The 19435-nt window shown below is 59.0% G+C and overlaps 8 protein-coding genes across 10 annotated transcripts; 4 read left to right on the forward strand and 4 right to left on the reverse strand.

Annotated features, from left to right (window-relative positions):
- Positions 1-1017: 1017 nt before the first annotated feature.
- On the reverse strand, positions 1018-5533 carry IUM83_06041 (the record flags this gene model as incomplete). Of its 2 annotated transcripts, XM_067930216.1 has the most annotated exons (2): positions 1018-2427; positions 4211-5533. In XM_067930216.1, the coding sequence occupies 2 exons, from the start codon at positions 5531-5533 to the stop codon at positions 1018-1020; spliced, it is 2733 nt and encodes a 910-aa protein (XP_067782634.1). The 2 variants fall into 2 exon arrangements, with proteins under 2 accessions (XP_067782634.1, XP_067782635.1); XM_067930217.1 differs by lacking the exon at positions 1018-2427 and having other exon boundaries at positions 4112-5533.
- A 203-nt stretch (positions 5534-5736) lies between these two features.
- Positions 5737-7005, forward strand: IUM83_06042 (Choline transporter protein; the record flags this gene model as incomplete). Its single annotated transcript, XM_067930218.1, has 1 exon — positions 5737-7005. The coding sequence occupies one exon, from the start codon at positions 5737-5739 to the stop codon at positions 7003-7005; it is 1269 nt and encodes a 422-aa protein (XP_067782652.1).
- Positions 7006-7120: 115 nt separating this feature from the next.
- Positions 7121-8704, reverse strand: IUM83_06043 (rme1-like gtpase atpase without a c-terminal eh domain protein; the record flags this gene model as incomplete). Its single annotated transcript, XM_067930219.1, has 1 exon — positions 7121-8704. The coding sequence occupies one exon, from the start codon at positions 8702-8704 to the stop codon at positions 7121-7123; it is 1584 nt and encodes a 527-aa protein (XP_067782818.1).
- A 1181-nt stretch (positions 8705-9885) lies between these two features.
- IUM83_06044 (Annexin (Annexin) Family) lies at positions 9886-10872 on the reverse strand (the record flags this gene model as incomplete). Its single annotated transcript, XM_067930220.1, has 1 exon — positions 9886-10872. The coding sequence occupies one exon, from the start codon at positions 10870-10872 to the stop codon at positions 9886-9888; it is 987 nt and encodes a 328-aa protein (XP_067782705.1).
- A 921-nt stretch (positions 10873-11793) lies between these two features.
- IUM83_06045 (Annexin (Annexin) Family) lies at positions 11794-12780 on the forward strand (the record flags this gene model as incomplete). Of its 2 annotated transcripts, none has more annotated exons than XM_067930221.1 (1): positions 11794-12780. In XM_067930221.1, the coding sequence occupies one exon, from the start codon at positions 11794-11796 to the stop codon at positions 12778-12780; it is 987 nt and encodes a 328-aa protein (XP_067782847.1). The 2 variants fall into 2 exon arrangements, with proteins under 2 accessions (XP_067782847.1, XP_067782846.1); XM_067930222.1 differs by having other exon boundaries at positions 12547-12780.
- Positions 12781-13886: 1106 nt separating this feature from the next.
- IUM83_06046 (uncharacterized protein) lies at positions 13887-14387 on the forward strand (the record flags this gene model as incomplete). The annotated part of the gene is made up of 1 exon (XM_067930223.1): positions 13887-14387. One exon carries the CDS (start codon positions 13887-13889, stop codon positions 14385-14387), a length of 501 nt encoding a protein of 166 aa, XP_067782663.1.
- A 246-nt stretch (positions 14388-14633) lies between these two features.
- IUM83_06047 (Anthranilate phosphoribosyltransferase) lies at positions 14634-15780 on the forward strand (the record flags this gene model as incomplete). Its single annotated transcript, XM_067930224.1, has 2 exons — positions 14634-14864; positions 14947-15780. The coding sequence occupies 2 exons, from the start codon at positions 14634-14636 to the stop codon at positions 15778-15780; spliced, it is 1065 nt and encodes a 354-aa protein (XP_067782819.1).
- Positions 15781-17172: 1392 nt separating this feature from the next.
- Positions 17173-18495, reverse strand: IUM83_06048 (Ubiquitin domain; the record flags this gene model as incomplete). Its single annotated transcript, XM_067930225.1, has 1 exon — positions 17173-18495. The coding sequence occupies one exon, from the start codon at positions 18493-18495 to the stop codon at positions 17173-17175; it is 1323 nt and encodes a 440-aa protein (XP_067782699.1).
- Between the last annotated feature and the right edge of the window lie 940 nt (positions 18496-19435).

Below are 19435 nucleotides of genomic sequence, written 5' to 3' on the forward strand. Positions count from 1 at the left end.
TGTTCGTAGGTGGCCCACGAGACTGTCATACCCGATCCGGCTGTCGTGCCCGCGAACGCCAAGTGAATTTGCTGCGGATAGAAGTTGACGCCGTCCTTGACGCGGCAGGACTCGCTCAGAGTGAGGTCGCCAACATTGTAGTTGTATTCACAGAGAGCTGAAGGTTGGCACCCAAGTGATGATAGCGACCAACTCCACACGCAGATGGAGTCGTCGACCAGGACGGCAGCACTTGTAAAGCCAGCGCTGAGCGCGATTAGCCCAAGAGAGAGAGTCTTCATTGCAGGTGTCGGCCGAAGTCTTGAGGCTTACTTGGTAGATCGAGGAATGAGCTTGTCAACCTCACCTCCAGAACCCGGAACCGTAAAGACGACATGGGATTTGGTAGTTGGGAGCGTTCATTATTTCACACAGCCAGCGTCTCTGCCCGTGGAGGAGTGTAACCTTACTGATGGGAATCGAGCGTGACACTGGGGTGGCATGTATTTAACATTCAAGGCTACCTCGAATCTTGGCGTGGTTCTTGCACGAGGAGAATCTCCATCCGCGTTGAGAGAGGCGACACTATCCATGTCAGAAGTGTTGATGGCATTTGACAGGTCTTGACTTTTGCTCTGGCGTCGAAGTATAGATTGATGATTTGATTTCGCTGAGTGTTTATATTTTGCCAAGCTCTGGTCACCTGGAAGATGCTGCTCTCCAGCCCAGTCCTCTTGACACAACCAGACTTGAACAATGCTGGAGTACCATGAACAATGCTGGGGTGCCATGATGATCGGGTTGATGGCAGTGCCATCAACCCGATCATCTCCACCGCTGTGGGCCTCTTTCCTGCCATCCATGATACGATATCACCTGTGGCCACGCTGAAAAGAAACCTTCTGAACGAGCGACGTTAGTAGCTTGGCCACATCCTTGTGACCCCGGAAAGAAAGGCATATTCAAGCAAAGGCGAGGCCAGCGGGTTGTCGATTGGATTGAACGGTGTGTTGCTTTGCTTTTAGAACACCATTCGATCTAAGCGGTCTTCCACATGACAAACTCATCCAGCACCGTTTTGTCGGAGCTCTTGACGAACTTCCACGACAGCATGGTGCGGTTCGCTTCCAGAGTCGAGAATCCGTAGTTGGTGTAGTCGTGCGCGGCATTCCATGGCGCTGTGCCCGTTGGCGCAGCACTGATGCCTTCCACGTTGCCAGCGGCACCAGACAAAATGTACACGGGTGCTTGCGGGTTCGTGTACGTCCTGTTGTCAGCCGAGACACCATCCGTCACCGCCACATTGTTTGCAATGGGAAGCTGCCTCTCGTAGTAGTGTTCATGCCCCATGAGCACAACATCCACTTTGTGTTTGATCAGAAGAGCCTCAAACGCAGCTTGAATGTAGGCATTCTGGTCCGTAGGAACGCCGTTGTTGCTCCCGGCCACGCTGTAGATCGGGCGGTGCAAGCCGACGAAGATCCACGGCACGTCGTCACGGTTGGCGGCCGCAGCCTTCAAGTCAGCCTCGATCCAAATCAACTGGTCTCCGAAGTTGCCGTTCTTGTTTGTCAATGTGTACGCATCGGTAGGTGCATCCGGGTAGTCGGTCTCCGATGACAACTGCGTGAAGTGGATCGGGCCGTGGTCGAACGAATGCCACATGTTCAACGCACCCCCGCTCTCCTTGTACGGCATCTTCCAACGGGCATTGTAGGCCGAGAAGTTGCCGAGCATGTCTTTCTTGGTCTGCGATAGCTGGCACGCAGGTGAGTGGCACTCGGCCTCGTGGTTGCCGACAAGAACCATGTACGGGACAACACTCATCACCGGAACGAGCGAGTTCATCCACTTGTTGTACACTTCCTCGTAGAAGAAGCCTGCCGTCTGCGAGGCTACCAGGTAGTCGTCGTCGGCGTAGGACATGTCCCCGATCTGGTAGATCATGTCGATGTCATCCGCCGTTAAAGTATTCACGTAGGCGAGTGTGTCGACAGAATTGTCGCCATCACCCGCGTCTCCGTAGATGACCATGTTGAAGGTGCCAGTGTCCGATGCAGAGCGTGCTGTCACGAAGGAGTAGACGTCACTTTGGTACGTTGATTGAGCCTCGCTACCGACCTTGTAATAGTACTTGGTGCGCGGCGATAACCCTGTGACCGTGGCGTGGTGGTGAAACATCGTGTAGTCATCATCGTGGTAGTACTCCAGCGTCTCAACCGCTGTGTCCACCAGCTCCAGCGAGTCCTCCGAGCTTCCAACCCACAGCGAACTGTCATTCACTGCTGCGTATGTTGCCCAGGACACCGCCATACCCGTCCCTGCCGTGATCCCAGCGTAGGCAAGATGGAACTGCTGCGGATAGAGATCGACATTGTCCTTGACGCGGCAGGATTCGCTGAGGGTGACGTCTCCGACCTCGTACTCGTACTTACAGAGCGAAGAGGGCTGGCATCCAACCGGCGACCACTTCCAGACACAAGCACTATCGTCGACGAGAACGGTGGTAGCAACGCAGGAACCGGCGGTGAGTGCCAACAAACCAAAGGCGAACGTCTTCATTGAGCAGACTGGTGGGGGTAGTGACAGGATGATGAGGGGCTCTGAGGCTGGGGCGGTGGATTGAAGAATGGCCACGCCTCCGCTAGACGCTAGGCTACTAGTACGGATCGTCTAGGCCGGAGGTGTGCTGACCTTGCAAGCAACACAGCGAAGATTCAATTGAGACGGGGTCAACTGCAACGATGCACAGTATTGGACCTCTTTGGGAATGTGATTGCCTTACTTACGACTACTGTGTCGTGAAATCAGCAACCTTGACGGCGTCGTCCAGGCGCTGGTGGATACTCTTCATCGATGCTCCGCACGCTGACAAAGGCGTGACTGCTGTAGTGCAACGTTGTGATGCTGCGGGATTTTCGCTGATTGCATCGGCAAAACGCCTCAAAGCCTCAAAGCCACCACGATGCTGTCGCTTCACGAATGAAACGTACCACCGAACTTCCGTGTTAGCTACTCTCAATTGAATAATGTATGGCTGCTACAACGCTGTTACCTAGACTCGCTCTTGTAATTTACGAACTCGTCTTGCACCGACAGGTCCAAGCTGGCCAGGTATTTCCACGATAATATTGTGCAGTTGGATTCCAGTGTTGAGAAACCAAAGTGCGAGTAAGCGGTGCCGTAGGGAGCGTACCTCAAGTTCTCCAGGTTGCTTACAGCGCCTGTCAAGATATGCACGGGTGCTTGGGGGTTGTCGTATATTTTGTAGCCGTCCGGTACGCCGTCCATGATCGCCGAGCTGTTTGTGCTTGCGCTCTATCACTTTCTTTTCAAGAACAAGTCACTGTCATGCTCAACGTCTGTGCGCTGGTTTTCTTGGTGCTTGCTGTCGCGTCGGTAGCTACTGAGACTGTCGATAGTGTCTGTGTGTGGAGCTACTCGCTCTCTTCACTCGGCTGCCAGCCATCCGCGCTTAGCGTTACAAGTACATCGCTGGCGCTCTCACGCGGAGTGAGTCCTGGCGCGTCAAGAAGTCGTCAACTACTAACCGCATCAAATTTACTTGGCGTTTGCAGGCACGACAGCCGGAACGGGCGTGACGGTGTCCTGAGCCACGTGCGAAAAGGTGAACGACAGCTCGCTGTGGGTGGGCGCTTTCAACAGCAGCGACTCACTGAAGATCGTGGACACTACTACAAGAGACAGGTGCCGATCGCAAACACGACGCCACGGGGTGATGTCTTGAACGGGTGTCACGCATCTGTAGAGTAGCATCGAGCGGTAATGATGCAGAACCTCACCACAGAAGGCACTGCTGCCACTTTCACGTCTTTTTCACTCCAGGGAGAATTTCATGTCACGTTGGCCTACATCGCGATGATAGAGTTGCCAGATGTGCGTCCATTTGCTGAGCTGTCAAGACGCGAAACCGTAACGCAGGACGCGTGTAGAGTCAACAACTGCAACGAAAGGCGTTGCACCTGGTCTACGAGTGCAGCTTGATGTTCGAGACGAAATGGACGCCACACTTGCCGGCTCTCGAATGATACATCGATTGAATTTCATGCTGATCTTCATCGCAGTGCGATCGCTAATAAAATGGTCTGGCGCCTATTGATTCACTATCCTTTTATGCGTTGGTCTCGTTGATGTTCATGCGACTAAGCTCCCGAAGATATTCCTCTGGCACCCCCCTCTTCTGTAGCCTCTGTAGTGTGTCCACCCTCACCTTTTCGGCTAATATACTCTCCTTCAACGCCTTCTTCTTTAGGAACTTGGCGTCGTTCTGCTCGAACATCTTGGCCTTCACTCGGCGCTGCTCGTTCGCCTCGATCTGCTGCTGCAACAGGTCTCCGTACTTGAGATCTCGCTCCTTAGCCGCTGCCTCGGCAGCCTTGTGGTTTTGATATTCGCGCTCTACCTGCTGGTACCCGATCCGATCCATGTTTGAGTCCAAGTCGCGCAGCCGCTGGGCCTGCTCTGCGTGAAAGGCCTCTTGTTTCTTGCGGTCTTGCAGGATCGACTGCATCATGGCTACTTTCCTCTCCTTGTCGCGCTTCTCTTTGAGGCGCGCGTTCTTCTCGGTCTCCTCGTAGGCTTTCTTGGCGCGGAACTCGTCCTGAATGGCCTGCTTGTCCTGCGCCTTCTCCTGCTGAGCACGCAGCTTGGCTGTTCGTAACTCTTTCGACTTGCGAATACGAGCCTCTTCCTGCAGCTTAGCCTCCTCCTCGAGCGCTTTCTTGCGCAGGTAGGCCGCCGCCGCCATCTCTTCCTTCTTGTCACGGATGGCCATCTCCTCCTTCATCTGCTTGATGCGGTCGTTGGTTTGCGCCACTTGGTGCATTGTTTCCTGCTGTTTCTCGCGCTGCTGTTCGATCTTCCGCTGCTCCTCCACCTCGTACTGCTTGTACGTTTTGAGGATCTTCTGCGCCTCAATAGCCTTGGCCTCCTCCTCTCGAATGGCTTTCTTGTGTCGATCTGCGATCTGCTCCTCCAGCACCTTCCGTGCCTCCATCCGCTTGGCGTGCGCCTCCACCTCCTCGTCCTTGCGTTTCTGGATGTCGCGGCGGCGCTCGCGCTCCATGATGCTGTCGTGGATATTGCTGTAGCGCGCCTCGATCATCTGTCGCTCCTGCTGGTGCTCCCTCAGCGCGTCACAGAGTTGGTAGCCCGTGGCCGCCATGGCCAGCGAGTTGATCTTGCGCAGCGACTCGAGGTGCTGGTTGTTGGCCACCTCGTTGCCCGTGAGCACAGCCTTGCGGTCGGCCTCGAGCTCCAGCTCCATGGCCGACTGCTCTCGCCGCGCGCGCACCGCGATCTCCTTCTCCATCATGCGGCGCTTGCGCTCCTGCGACTCGTGTCTCGTGGCTGCCTGCTGCGCCTCGCGCTCGAGCTTGAGCTGCCTGGCCGCCGCATCCGTCAGAATCACTGCGCGCTGCCTGATCTGCTCGAGGTCGCTCTTGGCCACCACGCGCGTGACGCCAGCGATGTCCTTCCCGGCCAGCCGAGTCGCCGTCGACCGGTGCTGCGTCGGAGGTGTCTTCACAGTCATCGATCTATCCTTCTTCTGCCCAAAACACACTGCAGCAACAAGTGTAGCCATGTTCTATTTTTGCCCATCACTAAAAATAGAACCCTGTCACGATGGCGGTACATTGTACCACTCACCTACCTAAACGCTTATTTGTGGTGCAGCACACAAATGTATCCATTCGGTGGACGCCAGTCGTTCATACACGAACACCGTGGACGGAGATGGCGGGCAAGCGAAAGCGCGGCGACGCCTTCTCGGCGCACGAGAAGCTGGTGCACAAGAGCTGCTCGCTAGTGCAGCGAGAGGCCAAGAAGGTGCGCACGTTCCTGGTGCGCAAGGCGGTGCAGCAGCTCAAGCAGCTGCGCCAACAGCTCGCGGAGCCCGTGGCGGACGAGGCCAAGCGCCAGAAGCGCGAGCTCAAGCTGCGCCACAGCATCGAGCGCTTCGAGCGCGAGCACGCGGCGCTCAAGACGCTGGACCTGCTCAAGCTAGTGGCCAGGGCCCGCGCGCAGACGGGGCTGGACAAGCCGCAGCTGCAGCTCTCGGCGGAGGAGATCGACGAGCACGAGCACGAGGAGGCGCAGGACTGGGACGAGGAAGGCAGCGATAGCGACAGCGAGGACGAGCAGCTCAGCGGCTCTGAGGAAGAGCAGGAGCGTGAGGCTGCCACTGCTGAGGAGGAGAAGCAGGTGGAGAAAGAGGAGGAGGAAGATGCTGCTGCTGAGCAGGAAGCCAAGCAGGATGCTGAGCAGACCACTGCTGCCAAGCAGGACGAGGAGCTGGAGAACCGGTTGATGGACCGCGTGCTGGCTCACAAGCAGATTGTGCCGCTGCTGGACGCCATCACGAAGCTCGTGGAGAAGGAGGAGAAGGAGGCGGAGAAGAAGCGGCGGGCGCAGGAGAAACGCGCGTTGAAGCGCGGCCGCCACGAGTCCTTGGTGGGCAACACCGGACGCAGTGGCGTGGTGCCCACGTCGCTGTTCCTGGGTTCTCTGTCGGGTCGTGGGGGCACGGACGACTTGGATATGGGCATGGACGAGTACGGCACGATGGCTGGCGCGGACGACGACATTGCCGAGTTCCTGGGCGAAAAGAAGAAGAAGAAGAACCGCCCCGGTCAGATGGCGCGACGCATGAAGGCCATTCGTAAGGAGGAGGCGCTTAAGCGCAAGGAGGACCGCGCAAAGGGCATATTTGTTCCGTACAAGGATAACTCGGCGGCGGTCGGCAAGTACGGACTGTCAGAGCGGCCGAAGAAAGCCAAGCCTAAGGCTAAGTCGGGCAAACAACAAGGAGACAAGAAGGCTTCGAACAGCGGGAAGCCGCGTGCGAGCTCGAAGGAGGCGGCGCCTCAAAAACAACGTGCTGCTCCAGCACCGGCTGCACCGGTGGAAGCTGCACACCCGTCGTGGCTGGCGAAGCAGAAGCAAAAGGAGAAGGAAAAGGTCAGTTTGACCGCTTTCAGTGGCAAGAAGATCACGTTCGACTAGACTGCATTTACACTGGGGCGCCAGATAGACAATCAAAAACAAGGCCGAGGCACTTGCTGCCAAGGCCGGTATATTGTGTTCGGAGATTCCTGTGCATCAAAGTCTAGTCGTCGTCTTAGCTGCGGAACATCTTGGCAACCTGGTGGGCCAGGCTGCTGTCCGTAGGCGCGCACTGGCGACGCAGTTCGGGGATCTCATTGCTCACGATGTTGTCGAGCGCTGCGATCTCCGAGCTCTTGAGCTTGGGAAGCTTGCTGAAGCCAAGCGTGTGTGCCGCAACCTGGAGTGACGGCAGCACGCGCTTCCACAGGGAAAGCACATACTCGTCTCCTTCTGCCAACTGACGGCCATACCGGCGACGGAACAGCTCGCCCAGCGAGTCCTCGTGCAGCAGGTCACGCTCGAGCTGAGCCATGACCGTCGAGTTGTGCCACACCACACCAGCGGACGCCAGTGCACTAGCAACGGACAGTCCCGCAGCCGCTTCGATGGGGACACCACTCGCCAGCGCCGAAGCAGCGACGGCGTTTCCTCCTACAAACGTCGCCGCCACGAGAGCCGAGCGCCGCCACTTCTCACTAGCATAACGAGCCCGCAGGTCCTCGAAGATCTCGGCGTGCATCTTGAGCAGCCGCGACGAGTCGTACAGGTTGGTGATGAGGTTGTCCACTCGGCGCTCGGGCGCGCGCTGCACCTCGCTCACGACTTCCTCACGCATGGCGTCCAGGTCCTTCATGGACGCGCCCAGTCCCTCCGCCGCCTGCACCTGATTGTCCTTGGTCGGGATGCACATGGTGTAGATGCGGGGCAGGTCCTTGAGCGGGATGACCTTGCTCAGGTTCCAGCAGAGCGAGCCGTAGGCGCGCGCGAAGTCGTGGATCTTGCGGAACTGGTCCACCTTGTTGAGCACGAGGTGCAGCTTGTGGTCCATGCCGACCAGCGAGCGCGTCAGGATGGACAGCGTCTCGCCCGTGGTGCCGGGCTTGTCCGGGTCGAAGAAGAGCAGGATCACGTCGGCGCGCTCGGCGTACCAGCGCACGACCTCGGGGAACTCGTAGCCCCTGTCCGAGTCCTGCCCCTTGAAGCTGTTGCTCTGCTGCTGCTGCGTGGAGAGGCGCCCGCTAGGGCCGCCGTAGTTGAACTGCGAGTGGTGCGGCGGGCTGCGCGGCGAGTCGATCATGCCGGGGCTGTCCACGAGCATGTAGTTGGCCTGGATGCCCTTGCGCACCTTGAGCTGCGTGCGCTGGATGAGCGCCGGCCCGTACACGCGCAGGCCGGAGAAGCCCAGGTCCGGGTCGCCCACGAGCGCCGGGCCGTCCTGGTCCAGGTCCTCGCGGCCGGGCGCGATGATGGTGAAGCCGTCGTCCGTGGGGGCCACGCCCGTGGACTGCACGTCGCGCTGCAGCAGGTAGTTGATGAAGGAGGACTTGCCCGACGAGTGGTTGCCCAGCAGGAACACGAAGGGCAGCGACGGCAGCTTCTCCTCGCGGTGCTTGCGGTCCAGCGGGCCCAGCAGCTTCTCGTTCAGCGGCAGCAGCACGGACGTCTCCAGGCGGCTGGTCTGCTGCATGAGGCGGATCCACTTCTCGTCGTCCACGGCGCGCTCCCCCGCGATGGCCTGCGACGCCGCCAGCGACGACAGGCGGCGCGACGCCAGCAGCGGCCGGCGCAACGCGGCTCGGCACCCGGCGCGCAGCATCTTCCGGCAGTAATGAGCGGCTCCGAAGGTTGGCGGTGTCGCTTGTGTGCGCCACACATATCCGTCGGTTTTATGCGACGATCCTCGGAAAACTGACATTGGCGTATCTTTGAAGTTTCACCTCCCGTTATCGAATCGCAACTTGCGAATGACGGGGACCTGAGCCATGGACGCACATCGTCATTTCGGGTGTGCAGCAACAGTGAAGAGACCTGGATAGTGAAAATCAGGGGTTGATATACACTAGTAGTCGAGGTTAGGAAATTGGGCGACTGGGGAATTTTTGTGGGCCTTAAAATTGAAACCCGCACCAGTGGACTAGATACTGTACTCCGGAACGCAGTTCATACTGTGTCTGGCGGTCACAGACTGCTTGTCGAGTGCCAGTAACACGGCGGAGCAGTAAGTCAGCACGAATCGAGCGCGTCCTAGCTACTGGGGCTGTAGTTGATCCTGACTCGCCTGCTGCTAGGTTTCCACATGACCCAGTAACTAGTGCGGATCCGATCGTCTTTGACTGCAGGACCCTCGTACTTGCCCGACAAAACATCGATTAAGTGACGTACCGTCGGCAGCACTATTTATTGCCCAAATACGCGGTGCAACAAGCTACCGCAGCTAACAGTAGGTTACTGTTAATTCGTTTGAAACGCAGTTTTCTTTTCCGATCGAAACCTGAATTTTTAACGTTAGCAGGACCGACCTCGGGCCGTCATGTTGTTAGTAAGCTTTCGAATCAGGCAAATTTGTCCAGGAAGCACAATAATACACACCCCAAAGTACGCAGCACATGTTGCCGACGCTTTTCTCGACTCGTGCAGTGTCACTCGGTCGAGGGAATAGTGCCCTTGATTCGGTATCTTTCCGTCGCCGCGTTGACAGTCGCAGCAATGGCTCCCCCCTGCAATGACGACACCAACAGCCTGCAAGTTGCAACCTCATGCAATGCACTGCCCATTGCAAAGCCAACGCAATGGCAACGCACTCTCCCTCCCCACACCGTAGCTTGACAAGTGTTTTTATTGTAACTTTACCATTTTCCATCCAGCTGCAGCCGCCCAGGCAGCCAGCTGCAGCTACTGCGTAGTGCGCAGACACCTACGAACTACGAACTACCATTACGTAGTAGTATCACACAGCGGCCCGCACGCTCCGCCTTGCTACACTTCCCGTTGCTAAGCTTAGTCGCGGGCGTCGAACACGGACAGCAGCAGCTCGCCGTAGTCGCCGCTCACCTCCTCGGCGATGCGCTCGCGCAGCTCCTTGCCGTACTTCTTCTTGTACACGGGCTTGATGTCGCGCAGCACGATGTGGTAGCGCACCACGGCCGAGCTCAGCGCGTCCTCGTCCGTGCCGAAGCCCTTCATGGCGGCCTCGAACAGCTCGGCCAGCAGATCCAGCGGCTCCGTGACCATGCGGATGAGGAACAGCACGGCCTTCTCGGAGTGGCCGCTGAACTCGTGCGCCGCGGCCTTGACGAGCGACTCGTTGTACTTCTTCTCGTAGGCGGCCGCCACGTTGCGCAGGTGCTCGGGTGGACTGGCCACCAGCACACCCACGAAGCCCTCCTCGTCCGTGCCCAGCTTGCCGCGGCCCGTCTTGTACAGCTTCTCCACGTCGGCGTCCACCTTGGCGGCGTTGTGGACGTTGGCGTCGTACGGCACCAGCGAGGCCTGCAGCGACGCCAGGATCACCGTCTGGAAGTCGCCGTGCAGGTCGCCGTCCAGCACGGAGCCCAGGTCCTCGCCGTACACGTCGTAGTACGTCTTCTTGAGGATGTTGATCTCGACGTTGGTGCGGCCCACGACAACGGGGTAGATGAGGTCCTCCTTCGTGCCCAGGCCCTTGGTGGCCTTGCGCAGGATGCCGGCCTCGGCCTCGGGAAGCGGCGACGCCAGCAGCTTGAGCAGGAACCGGTAGTGGCCCGACGTCTCTTCGCCCACGAGGTCGCGTAGGCTCTGGTTGTGCAGCTCCTTGTAGCGCTTGGCGATGAATCCGCGCTGCGTGGCCGTCTTGCCGCCGAGCGCCTTGTTCAGCTCCTTCTCGTTGGTGCCCAGGCCCTTGGTGGCCTCGAAGATCTCGTTCACGGCCGAGTCCGTGCCGGCCGGGTACGAGGGCGCCTGGCCGTTCCAGGCGCTGTGCGTGGCGGGCGGGTACAGGTTCAGCATCTTGGTGGAGGGGGGGGGGGGGGGGTCTTGGCTCTTGACTTGCGAGGCGCGGAGCAGATTCGAAAATGACAATGGAAAATCGCCTCCCTTCGCAGTTGGAACTTCAAATTGGTCTGCGGATTGACTTGCTTTTTGTATGTAAGCCGAGTGACGAATGAGGATGGATACGGGGTGGATACAATTTTTGAAATACAGTAACCTGTGTAAATGTCGATAACGGTTTTGAGAAATAGCTTGGATTGTCATTGTGATATCGGATATCCCGAGGAAGATGATATATGAGGCTCGATGCGGCTGGACGTATACGGCCACAAAATCTGACTGACGTGGTGTATCGACGAAGCAAGACGCGTGTTGTTGCTCAGGTGATTTGGTCACAGCAAACTGATTCACAGTCGTCGATGCTGAGCACTGCTCAGCATCTACGGCTATGCTCAGTGAGCACTCACTCAAAATGAGCCGCGGTCTTTCGCCATCCGCACCTGCTAGCGCCAGTGAAGCGCTCTCGTTTTCCCGGTGCGAAACAGTTTGCCAATTGACGTGGCCATGGCGTGCACGTTATATAATGACCAGGCTAGCCGCTAGCCTAGCGAACACCACAGCAAGCCACCCAATTGCTGATGACCCTCCATTCATCTCCTATACACTGCAGGCTGGATATCCTCCGCGTCGCAACGCGGCATCTTGGTTAGGCTGTGCTTGGGCCATCGGATGGAGAATCTCATCGAGTGCATCAATCAGATTTCCCCATACAAAAATTCAGTCGATCGTGGCAACCAGAGACGGGGCAAGTATCCAATTGAAGTTGCCCCAATCTTCCATCACTAGTAGTGATTCACTACATCCGAGTGCCATTCCCGAATCTGCTCCGCGCCTCGCAAGTCAAGAGCCAAGACCCCCCCCCCTCCCCCCTCCACCAAGATGCTGAACCTGTACCCGCCCGCCACGCACAGCGCCTGGAACGGCCAGGCGCCCTCGTATCCGGCCGGCACGGACTCGGCCGTGAACGAGATCTTCGAGGCCACCAAGGGCCTGGGCACCAACGAGAAGGAGCTGAACAAGGCGCTCGGCGGCAAGACGGCCACGCAGCGCGGATTCATCGCCAAGCGCTACAAGGAGCTGCACAACCAGAGCCTACGCGACCTCGTGGGCGAAGAGACGTCGGGCCACTACCGGTTCCTGCTCAAGCTGCTGGCGTCGCCGCTTCCCGAGGCCGAGGCCGGCATCCTGCGCAAGGCCACCAAGGGCCTGGGCACGAAGGAGGACCTCATCTACCCCGTTGTCGTGGGCCGCACCAACGTCGAGATCAACATCCTCAAGAAGACGTACTACGACGTGTACGGCGAGGACCTGGGCTCCGTGCTGGACGGCGACCTGCACGGCGACTTCCAGACGGTGATCCTGGCGTCGCTGCAGGCCTCGCTGGTGCCGTACGACGCCAACGTCCACAACGCCGCCAAGGTGGACGCCGACGTGGAGAAGCTGTACAAGACGGGCCGCGGCAAGCTGGGCACGGACGAGGAGGGCTTCGTGGGTGTGCTGGTGGCCAGTCCACCCGAGCACCTGCGCAACGTGGCGGCCGCCTACGAGAAGAAGTACAACGAGTCGCTCGTCAAGGCCGCGGCGCACGAGTTCAGCGGCCACTCCGAGAAGGCCGTGCTGTTCCTCATCCGCATGGTCACGGAGCCGCTGGATCTGCTGGCCGAGCTGTTCGAGGCCGCCATGAAGGGCTTCGGCACGGACGAGGACGCGCTGAGCTCGGCCGTGGTGCGCTACCACATCGTGCTGCGCGACATCAAGCCCGTGTACAAGAAGAAGTACGGCAAGGAGCTGCGCGAGCGCATCGCCGAGGAGGTGAGCGGCGACTACGGCGAGCTGCTGCTGTCCGTGTTCGACGCCCGCGACTAAGCTTAGCAACGGGAAGTGTAGCAAGGCGGAGCGTGCGGGCCGCTGTGTGATACTACTACGTAATGGTAGTTCGTAGTTCGTAGGTGTCTGCGCACTACGCAGTAGCTGCAGCTGGCTGCCTGGGCGGCTGCAGCTGGATGGAAAATGGTAAAGTTACAATAAAAACACTTGTCAAGCTACGGTGTGGGGAGGGAGAGTGCGTTGCCATTGCGTTGGCTTTGCAATGGGCAGTGCATTGCATGAGGTTGCAACTTGCAGGCTGTTGGTGTCGTCATTGCAGGGGGGAGCCATTGCTGCGACTGTCAACGCGGCGACGGAAAGATACCGAATCAAGGGCACTATTCCCTCGACCGAGTGACACTCGATCCATAGGGTTGAAGTGTCGTGGATCCGTTTCATGTATGACAGCAAGCGACCAATATAGCCCAGCAACGTTCCATTTGCGACAGCAAGCGACCAATATAGCCCACTAGCATCTCCAACGGAGTGTTTTGAGTTCAACTGCCATTGCGGAATCACAATTCGTGCGAGTCATGCCCAACGGCGAGAAGCGACAGGTAGCTCAAGGTCAACAAAGGAAGAACGCTACTGATATCAAAATAATGAAGAACTCGAACAACCAAACCCCAATTACATTCTCAGACGTGGTGGCACTTGTGTGCACCCAGTTGTCGCTGTTGCTGGATCCTCAAGACGCCTGCAGTCTTCTCCAGAGCTGTTCACGACCGCTCAAGCAAAATGCCCGCGACGCCATTGCCACAGAGGCGCTGCTGTACTACTACGAGTTCGACGGCGTCCACTTTGGGGACAAACGCCCAGGAGATTTCCATCAGTTGGTGCCGCAATGTATACGCGGGGCTCGTGGTCGTTGCGGCTGTAATTTCGATTTGCAGTTGAGTGAGGAGCTTGTGCCAGACGAACTCCCGCTTCCCACGATGCTCGACGCCATGTGCCTGCTCTACAAAGGCATCGAGCCCCACTGCTTCAATGTGTTCGGGGAAGCCCGCAACACTACAGCCGGTCGTATTCTCCCTCGCCGAAGGACTCGAATCAAAGAGACACGAACGACGAGCTAGTGCTCTGCCATTGACACGGACGACATCGCAATGCTGGCTCGACTCCTGGACGTCGTCGAGCCTGGATTCGGCTCGCAGATTTTCAGTTCCAGCGACCCCGGGCACCGACCACGACACGTCCTGGAGGCGCACTGGCGAGGCATCGAAGTGGACCAGAGCAACAGCTCGACATCGTGCCGGTTCTGCGAGCACTACGGCGACAGTCCGCTGTTCGCGCGAAACCCGGGCGAGAGCGCCGCCGACACGGACAAGATGATGCGCCTCCACTGCACGGCGGTGTACCAGCCGATGAAGCGGTTCATGCTGCGGCACCTCAAGCATGTGCGCTACGTGCGGCCTCCTCGCGGCTGGAACACCAAGACGGCTGACAGCGGGAGACTCATGGGACTCATCGCCGGAATCACCTCGGGCGGCGTGCTCTGCGGCGTGTACGTGACGAGCGTCGGCATCCCGCGCCTATGGATCAAGAACCACTTGGCCCCCGGCCACTTCACGGCCGGCACGCAGGTGGAGGGCGTGAAGGTAGAGTAGGCAGGGCAAATGCGGCGTTCAATCACGATGACGAGCCCGTAACTTCAACTTTTGCTAGCCCATCCGTCCCACGTTTGCACAATAATCGCAGCGTAAACCGTTTTTGATTGGCCAGCGCTCGTTCCAGCCAATCGGCGCGTGTTAAGACGGACGGGAATTTTCTGGTGGCACCGCTTCAGTTCAGCCGTTGCCCAGCCCACAACACGTCATTCCCCAAGCCGCAAACAGCCACAAGAGACTGCGGCAATGACCACCATGGAGCTGAGCGCGCTGCTGGCCAAGCTGACGCGCCGCGAGGACCTGACGGACGCCGAGGCCACGTTCGCCGTGCAGCAGATCGCCTCCGAGAAGGCGGCCGAGAACCCCGTGGCCGTGGGCGTGCTGCTGGCGCTGCTGGCCGCCAAGGGCGAGAGCGCCGCCGAGGTCGCGGCCTTTGCGCGCCACATGCGCTCCGAAGCCGTCACCGTGCACGTGTCGGTGCGTTCCATCGCCGGTTAATTGGGTGTGCAACGCGTTCTCCGTCTGACAGTATCCCCCTATTCCTTGTTGTGGCCTGCAGTCCGGACGCCCGACGCTCGACATCGTGGGCACGGGCGGCGACGGCGCCAACACCGTCAACCTGTCCACGGCGGCCGCCGTGCTGGCCGCGTCGTGCGGCGCGCTGGTGGCCAAGCACGGCAACCGCTCGGTGTCCAGCAGGTCCGGCTCGGCCGACGTGCTGGAGGAGCTGGGCGTGCCCATGCTCAAGCCCGAGCACGTGGGCGCGTGCCTCGAGGAGGCGCAGATCGCCTTCATGTTCGCGCCGCACTTCCACCCGGCCATGCGCTACGTGGCGCCCGTGCGCAAGGCCATCGGCATCCGCAGCATGTTCAACATCCTCGGCCCGCTGCTGAACCCCGCCGGCTGCAAGCGCGTGGTCATCGGCGTGTACACGCCCAAGCTGCTGGACGTGTTCGGCGAGGTGCTGCTGGCCCTCGGCGTGGAGCACGGACTGGTCGTGCACTGCGCCGGGCTGGACGAGCTCAACTCGATGGGCCCGGCGGACGTCGTCGAGGTGCGTCAGGGCGCTGAGAAGCCGTTCCGCCGGTACGAGTTGCGTCCGGAGGACGTGGGTGTTCCGTCGGTGACGCTGGAGCAGCTCAAGGGCGGCGACGCTGCTGAGAACGCCGCCATTCTGCGCAAGGTGTTCAGTGGCGGCGTTGCCAGCGAGTGCCCCGTGGGCAACACGATCGCCTACAACGCCGGCGCCGGGCTCTACGTGTACGGCCTGGCGGACAGCATCAAGAGCGGCTACGAGATGGCCAAGAAGCAGCTGACGTCGGGCAAGGCGCTGGCCACGCTCGACAACTGGGCACAAGTGGCGCAGCAGCTGCACGGCGAGCCTCAGCTGTGAACGTTTGGTGTCGAGCGCAGCCAGATAGTCGCTAGGAGGAGGAGGAAGCCTCCGTAGACGCCCCGAAGTCGACAAGATTAGCATGAACAACGACGCGGAGTGTAAAAATAATAGGCTATTTGCTTGTGAACTTCCCCTGTACTTGATCTCCGAGTCTTCCACATCGTGTCCAGCGTGGCAAGGCTCACTGTGTCGCAGGATGGATCACGACCAAGTCGGCGCCGTGTCTGGGTCGAGCGATGCGTGCGTGGAGGAAGCATCGACGACCGACTACGTCTATGCTCGACAACTTGTGCAAGCGTACTTTGTCATGCTGACAGCGGGCTGCAAGCGTGACGGCTGCACGAATGCGAATTGCCGGTCCAATCCACGGACTCCAGCGCTCACAGCGGCAGAAGCTGTCATCAAAAGTATCTACTTGGCCACACAAGCCCCAGTGCCATTGTGTGTGGACGTCGATCAGGAGCACGAAGAGCTTTTGAGTACTGCAGAAACTCCTCTGCCTACGTCACCCGCCAAAGCACAGCAACAGGACCTCGCGTCGAGTGGTGATCAACCACAAGCAGTTGAAGAAAATCAATCTGAAGATGTAAATGACGAGGATCAGCAGAGCAAACAAGAACTCTACCCAGAGACACCCGAAATGGAAGGCCTAAAGTCCCAACAACCTGAAAAGGCTACTGCAGATGAGGACCAGCACAGCAATGAAGAGCTTCATCCAGAAACGTCTGAAGCCGAAGTTTCGAAGTTTCAGCACCCCGAAAGTATCTCTACCGATTCCACCGCATCAGCGGAGATCCCTCTTCGCAAATCGACGCCACGGCGACGGCTTTCCGTTGCGGTGAAGCTGGACAATGGTTTGAACAAGGGTCGGGAATCACCAGCAAAGAGGCCCACCATCATTACTCGCGTCGTTGTTCAGCCGAAACACAAGTCTGTCATTGACCCTGCTGCGAGCTTGGCAAATGATGTCACCGTCACAACCGTGGTTGAAGCTCCTGAATCCAAAGTGGAGATCGTCCCGGAGCAGCAACAGGAGCTACCATCCAACAAGCTGGCAAACACTGCTCAGGATGCCCGGCAACGACGACTCAGTCGACCGAAGGAGAAGCTCTTCGACGCTATCAAGCGGAGTTTCTCTCGCACCAAAAAAGCCCCACTGGGCTCTGCGTAGTGATCAACACTTGCTAGTGAACTAGCATACACATGAAAACTGGAACGACTAACCAAAGCAAGAAAAAAATCACACATCTTGTTATTCACCCGTACCCTTGTATCGCCTCCTCTTTCCACTAAGGTGGCAAATGCATTGCCACCCGTTCCAATAGTTTACACTGCTGCTCGGTGAGTTCTGGCTCGCTTGACAGCATTCTCCAAAATCACATCCACATTTTAAATACCTTGGAGAGGTACGTCATCCGGGATGGCGTTTTCGTGCATGGGTGCCGCGCCTTGGATGGGCTGCGGGTGCCACGCTGGCACCAGCGACAGCAGCAACCCCACCACGAAGTACTTGACATCTTGCACAAGTCCACGGTCCGCCGAGATGCGCAGCACACGCGTCAACATCCCGTAGCGGTTTGAAATCGTGGCCCCAGCAGCCGCCGCGGCTCCTGGCGCGTTGGGGTCTGCTGGCGCATTCGCGTCTGCCTCTCCATTGGCACTGCGGCGTCGGCTGTACACTTCGTAGATCTTGGCGAAGATGCCGGTGATGTGCAGGTAGGAGATGAACGACAGCAGCCCGAGCATGAGAATGCGGTCCAGGGGCGTGTCCTGGCCGATGATAAACAGCATGAACGCCATCTTGAGCGCCATCCTGAAGTCCAGCAGCGGGAACACTTCGCGCACCATCTCCACGAGCATCGGGCGGTCCTGCGGGTCCGCCGCAGCATCCACCGCAGCCGGCGCCTGTTCATGAGCGGCCGCTTGGGGCGCAACGGGCGCCGCGTGCGGCGCAGCAGCAGCAGCAACGTTGGGGCGCGCTTGAGCTGGGAACATCTGGGGCGGCATCATGCCGTAGAAGTGGCCGTAGGGCGCCGCCGCGTAGTGGGCCGCGAACGGGTTCTGCGCGTCGGGCGTCGGGGCCTGCTGCTGTCGCTGCTGCTGCACGAGCATGAACTGCAGGTACTGGATCTGCTGCAGCACCATGGCCTGCTGCTGCATGAGGATGCTCTGCCTGTACAGGTTGTGCTGCTGCTGGGTCATGGCGGGCGTCTGGCCGAACAGGAGCGGCGTCTGCTGCGTCTGCGTCGGCGGCTGCGAGGCGGGCGCTGGCGTCGGCTGCGCGTCGAAGCTTCGGGACTGCGCGGCCTCGTTGCTGCTGCTGCTGCTGGGCCTGGGCGAGTCCTGCGCCTCCGCGACCTCCGCGTGCGTCTGCGGCTTGGGCTCTGCGCTCTTGCGCGCGCCGGCGGGGGCGCTCACGAGCAGGTGGAAGACCACGGGCTCGTCGCTGGCGGCGTCGCCGTCCTTCAGGTGGCTGCTCTGCACCTGCGCCAGCACCTGCGCCAGCGGCTCCTCGTCGCGGCAGATCTTGCCGCCGAAGATGAGCTTCTGCGCGGCCACGGCGGGGCTCAGCGGGAACTCGAGGCTCAGGCGGCGCTTGAGCTCGCCCACGCGCGTGCGCGGGTCCACGCGCAGCGCCAGCGACTGCGCTGGCGTGTACACGTTGCGCACCACGAGGCTCACGAGGTCGGCGGCGGCGGCTGGGGCGTCCATGGCGGTCAAGCGGGAAGTGAGCTGCTCGCGGCTTGAAGCGAAGAAGGAAGTAAGCGGCGTCTGCCACGTGCGCGACGGCCGCGTCGCACCTAGGCGGAGCGATCGGGTGCATTGCGCAGGAAATAAGAGCAAAACCACGGTACCCCTAGTGACGTGTCCGAGGTATGTCCCGAAAAAACTGTATTTTGCCCTCATGCTCTTATGCCCAGCCCTGGGGATGTGACTGGGGAGACACCGTGTAGATTGCACAGGCGACACCAGATCGAACTCAAGTTGCAGCCTTCGAAGGAACATCGCATTCCACCGCCTTGAGCGCCACAGTTCCTTTTCATCTCCGCTGGCGATAGTGGATGCAGGACAGCCTTCAACAACACAGGACCGGTGTCGGTTGCAGCGATCCCTTCGTCGAGGTCTTGTCGTGCACCCCGGATGTGTTCATCGCCCGTTTGGTGCTGTCGTTCCTTGGATGACTGGGTCGTCGGACCCTGATCGTCGGACTGGTCGTCTTGTTCGCTCCTCCCAGGTGGGGTTGCTGGCATTTATTCAGGCGTCGGCTCGTCTTCAGGTGGGGTGTCAGATTTGTAGCGTTAGCCCTCAGCTCGGGCTACTGAGGAGCAAAGTCCCGCGCAGCCACGCGCGCTTGAGATGGTGCTTGGTCTAAGGCCAGATCACGATCTCTCCTGGCCTGTTGATTATATATCACTAAATTCCAAGTTAACTTTTCTATTTGTTTAAACGGCGTGTTTATTGTAAACTTTTGTTTAACGTTTACAAATATCCAAATGTTAACTGCAAATGTTAAATACTAAAAAAAACAAGTGTTTAAAACACTTGCTTTTAGAGTAAAAAGGTCTGAGGTTGGGTAGGGAACTGTCCCAACTTGCGATTCGCAGCGTGCACAATCTGCCCAGCACAGTGTCCACAGCCATGGCGGTCACTG

This window comes from Phytophthora cinnamomi, assembly GCF_018691715.1.
Source record: "Phytophthora cinnamomi strain GKB4 chromosome Unknown Contig104, whole genome shotgun sequence".
Lineage (NCBI taxonomy): Eukaryota > Oomycota > Peronosporomycetes > Peronosporales > Peronosporaceae > Phytophthora > Phytophthora cinnamomi.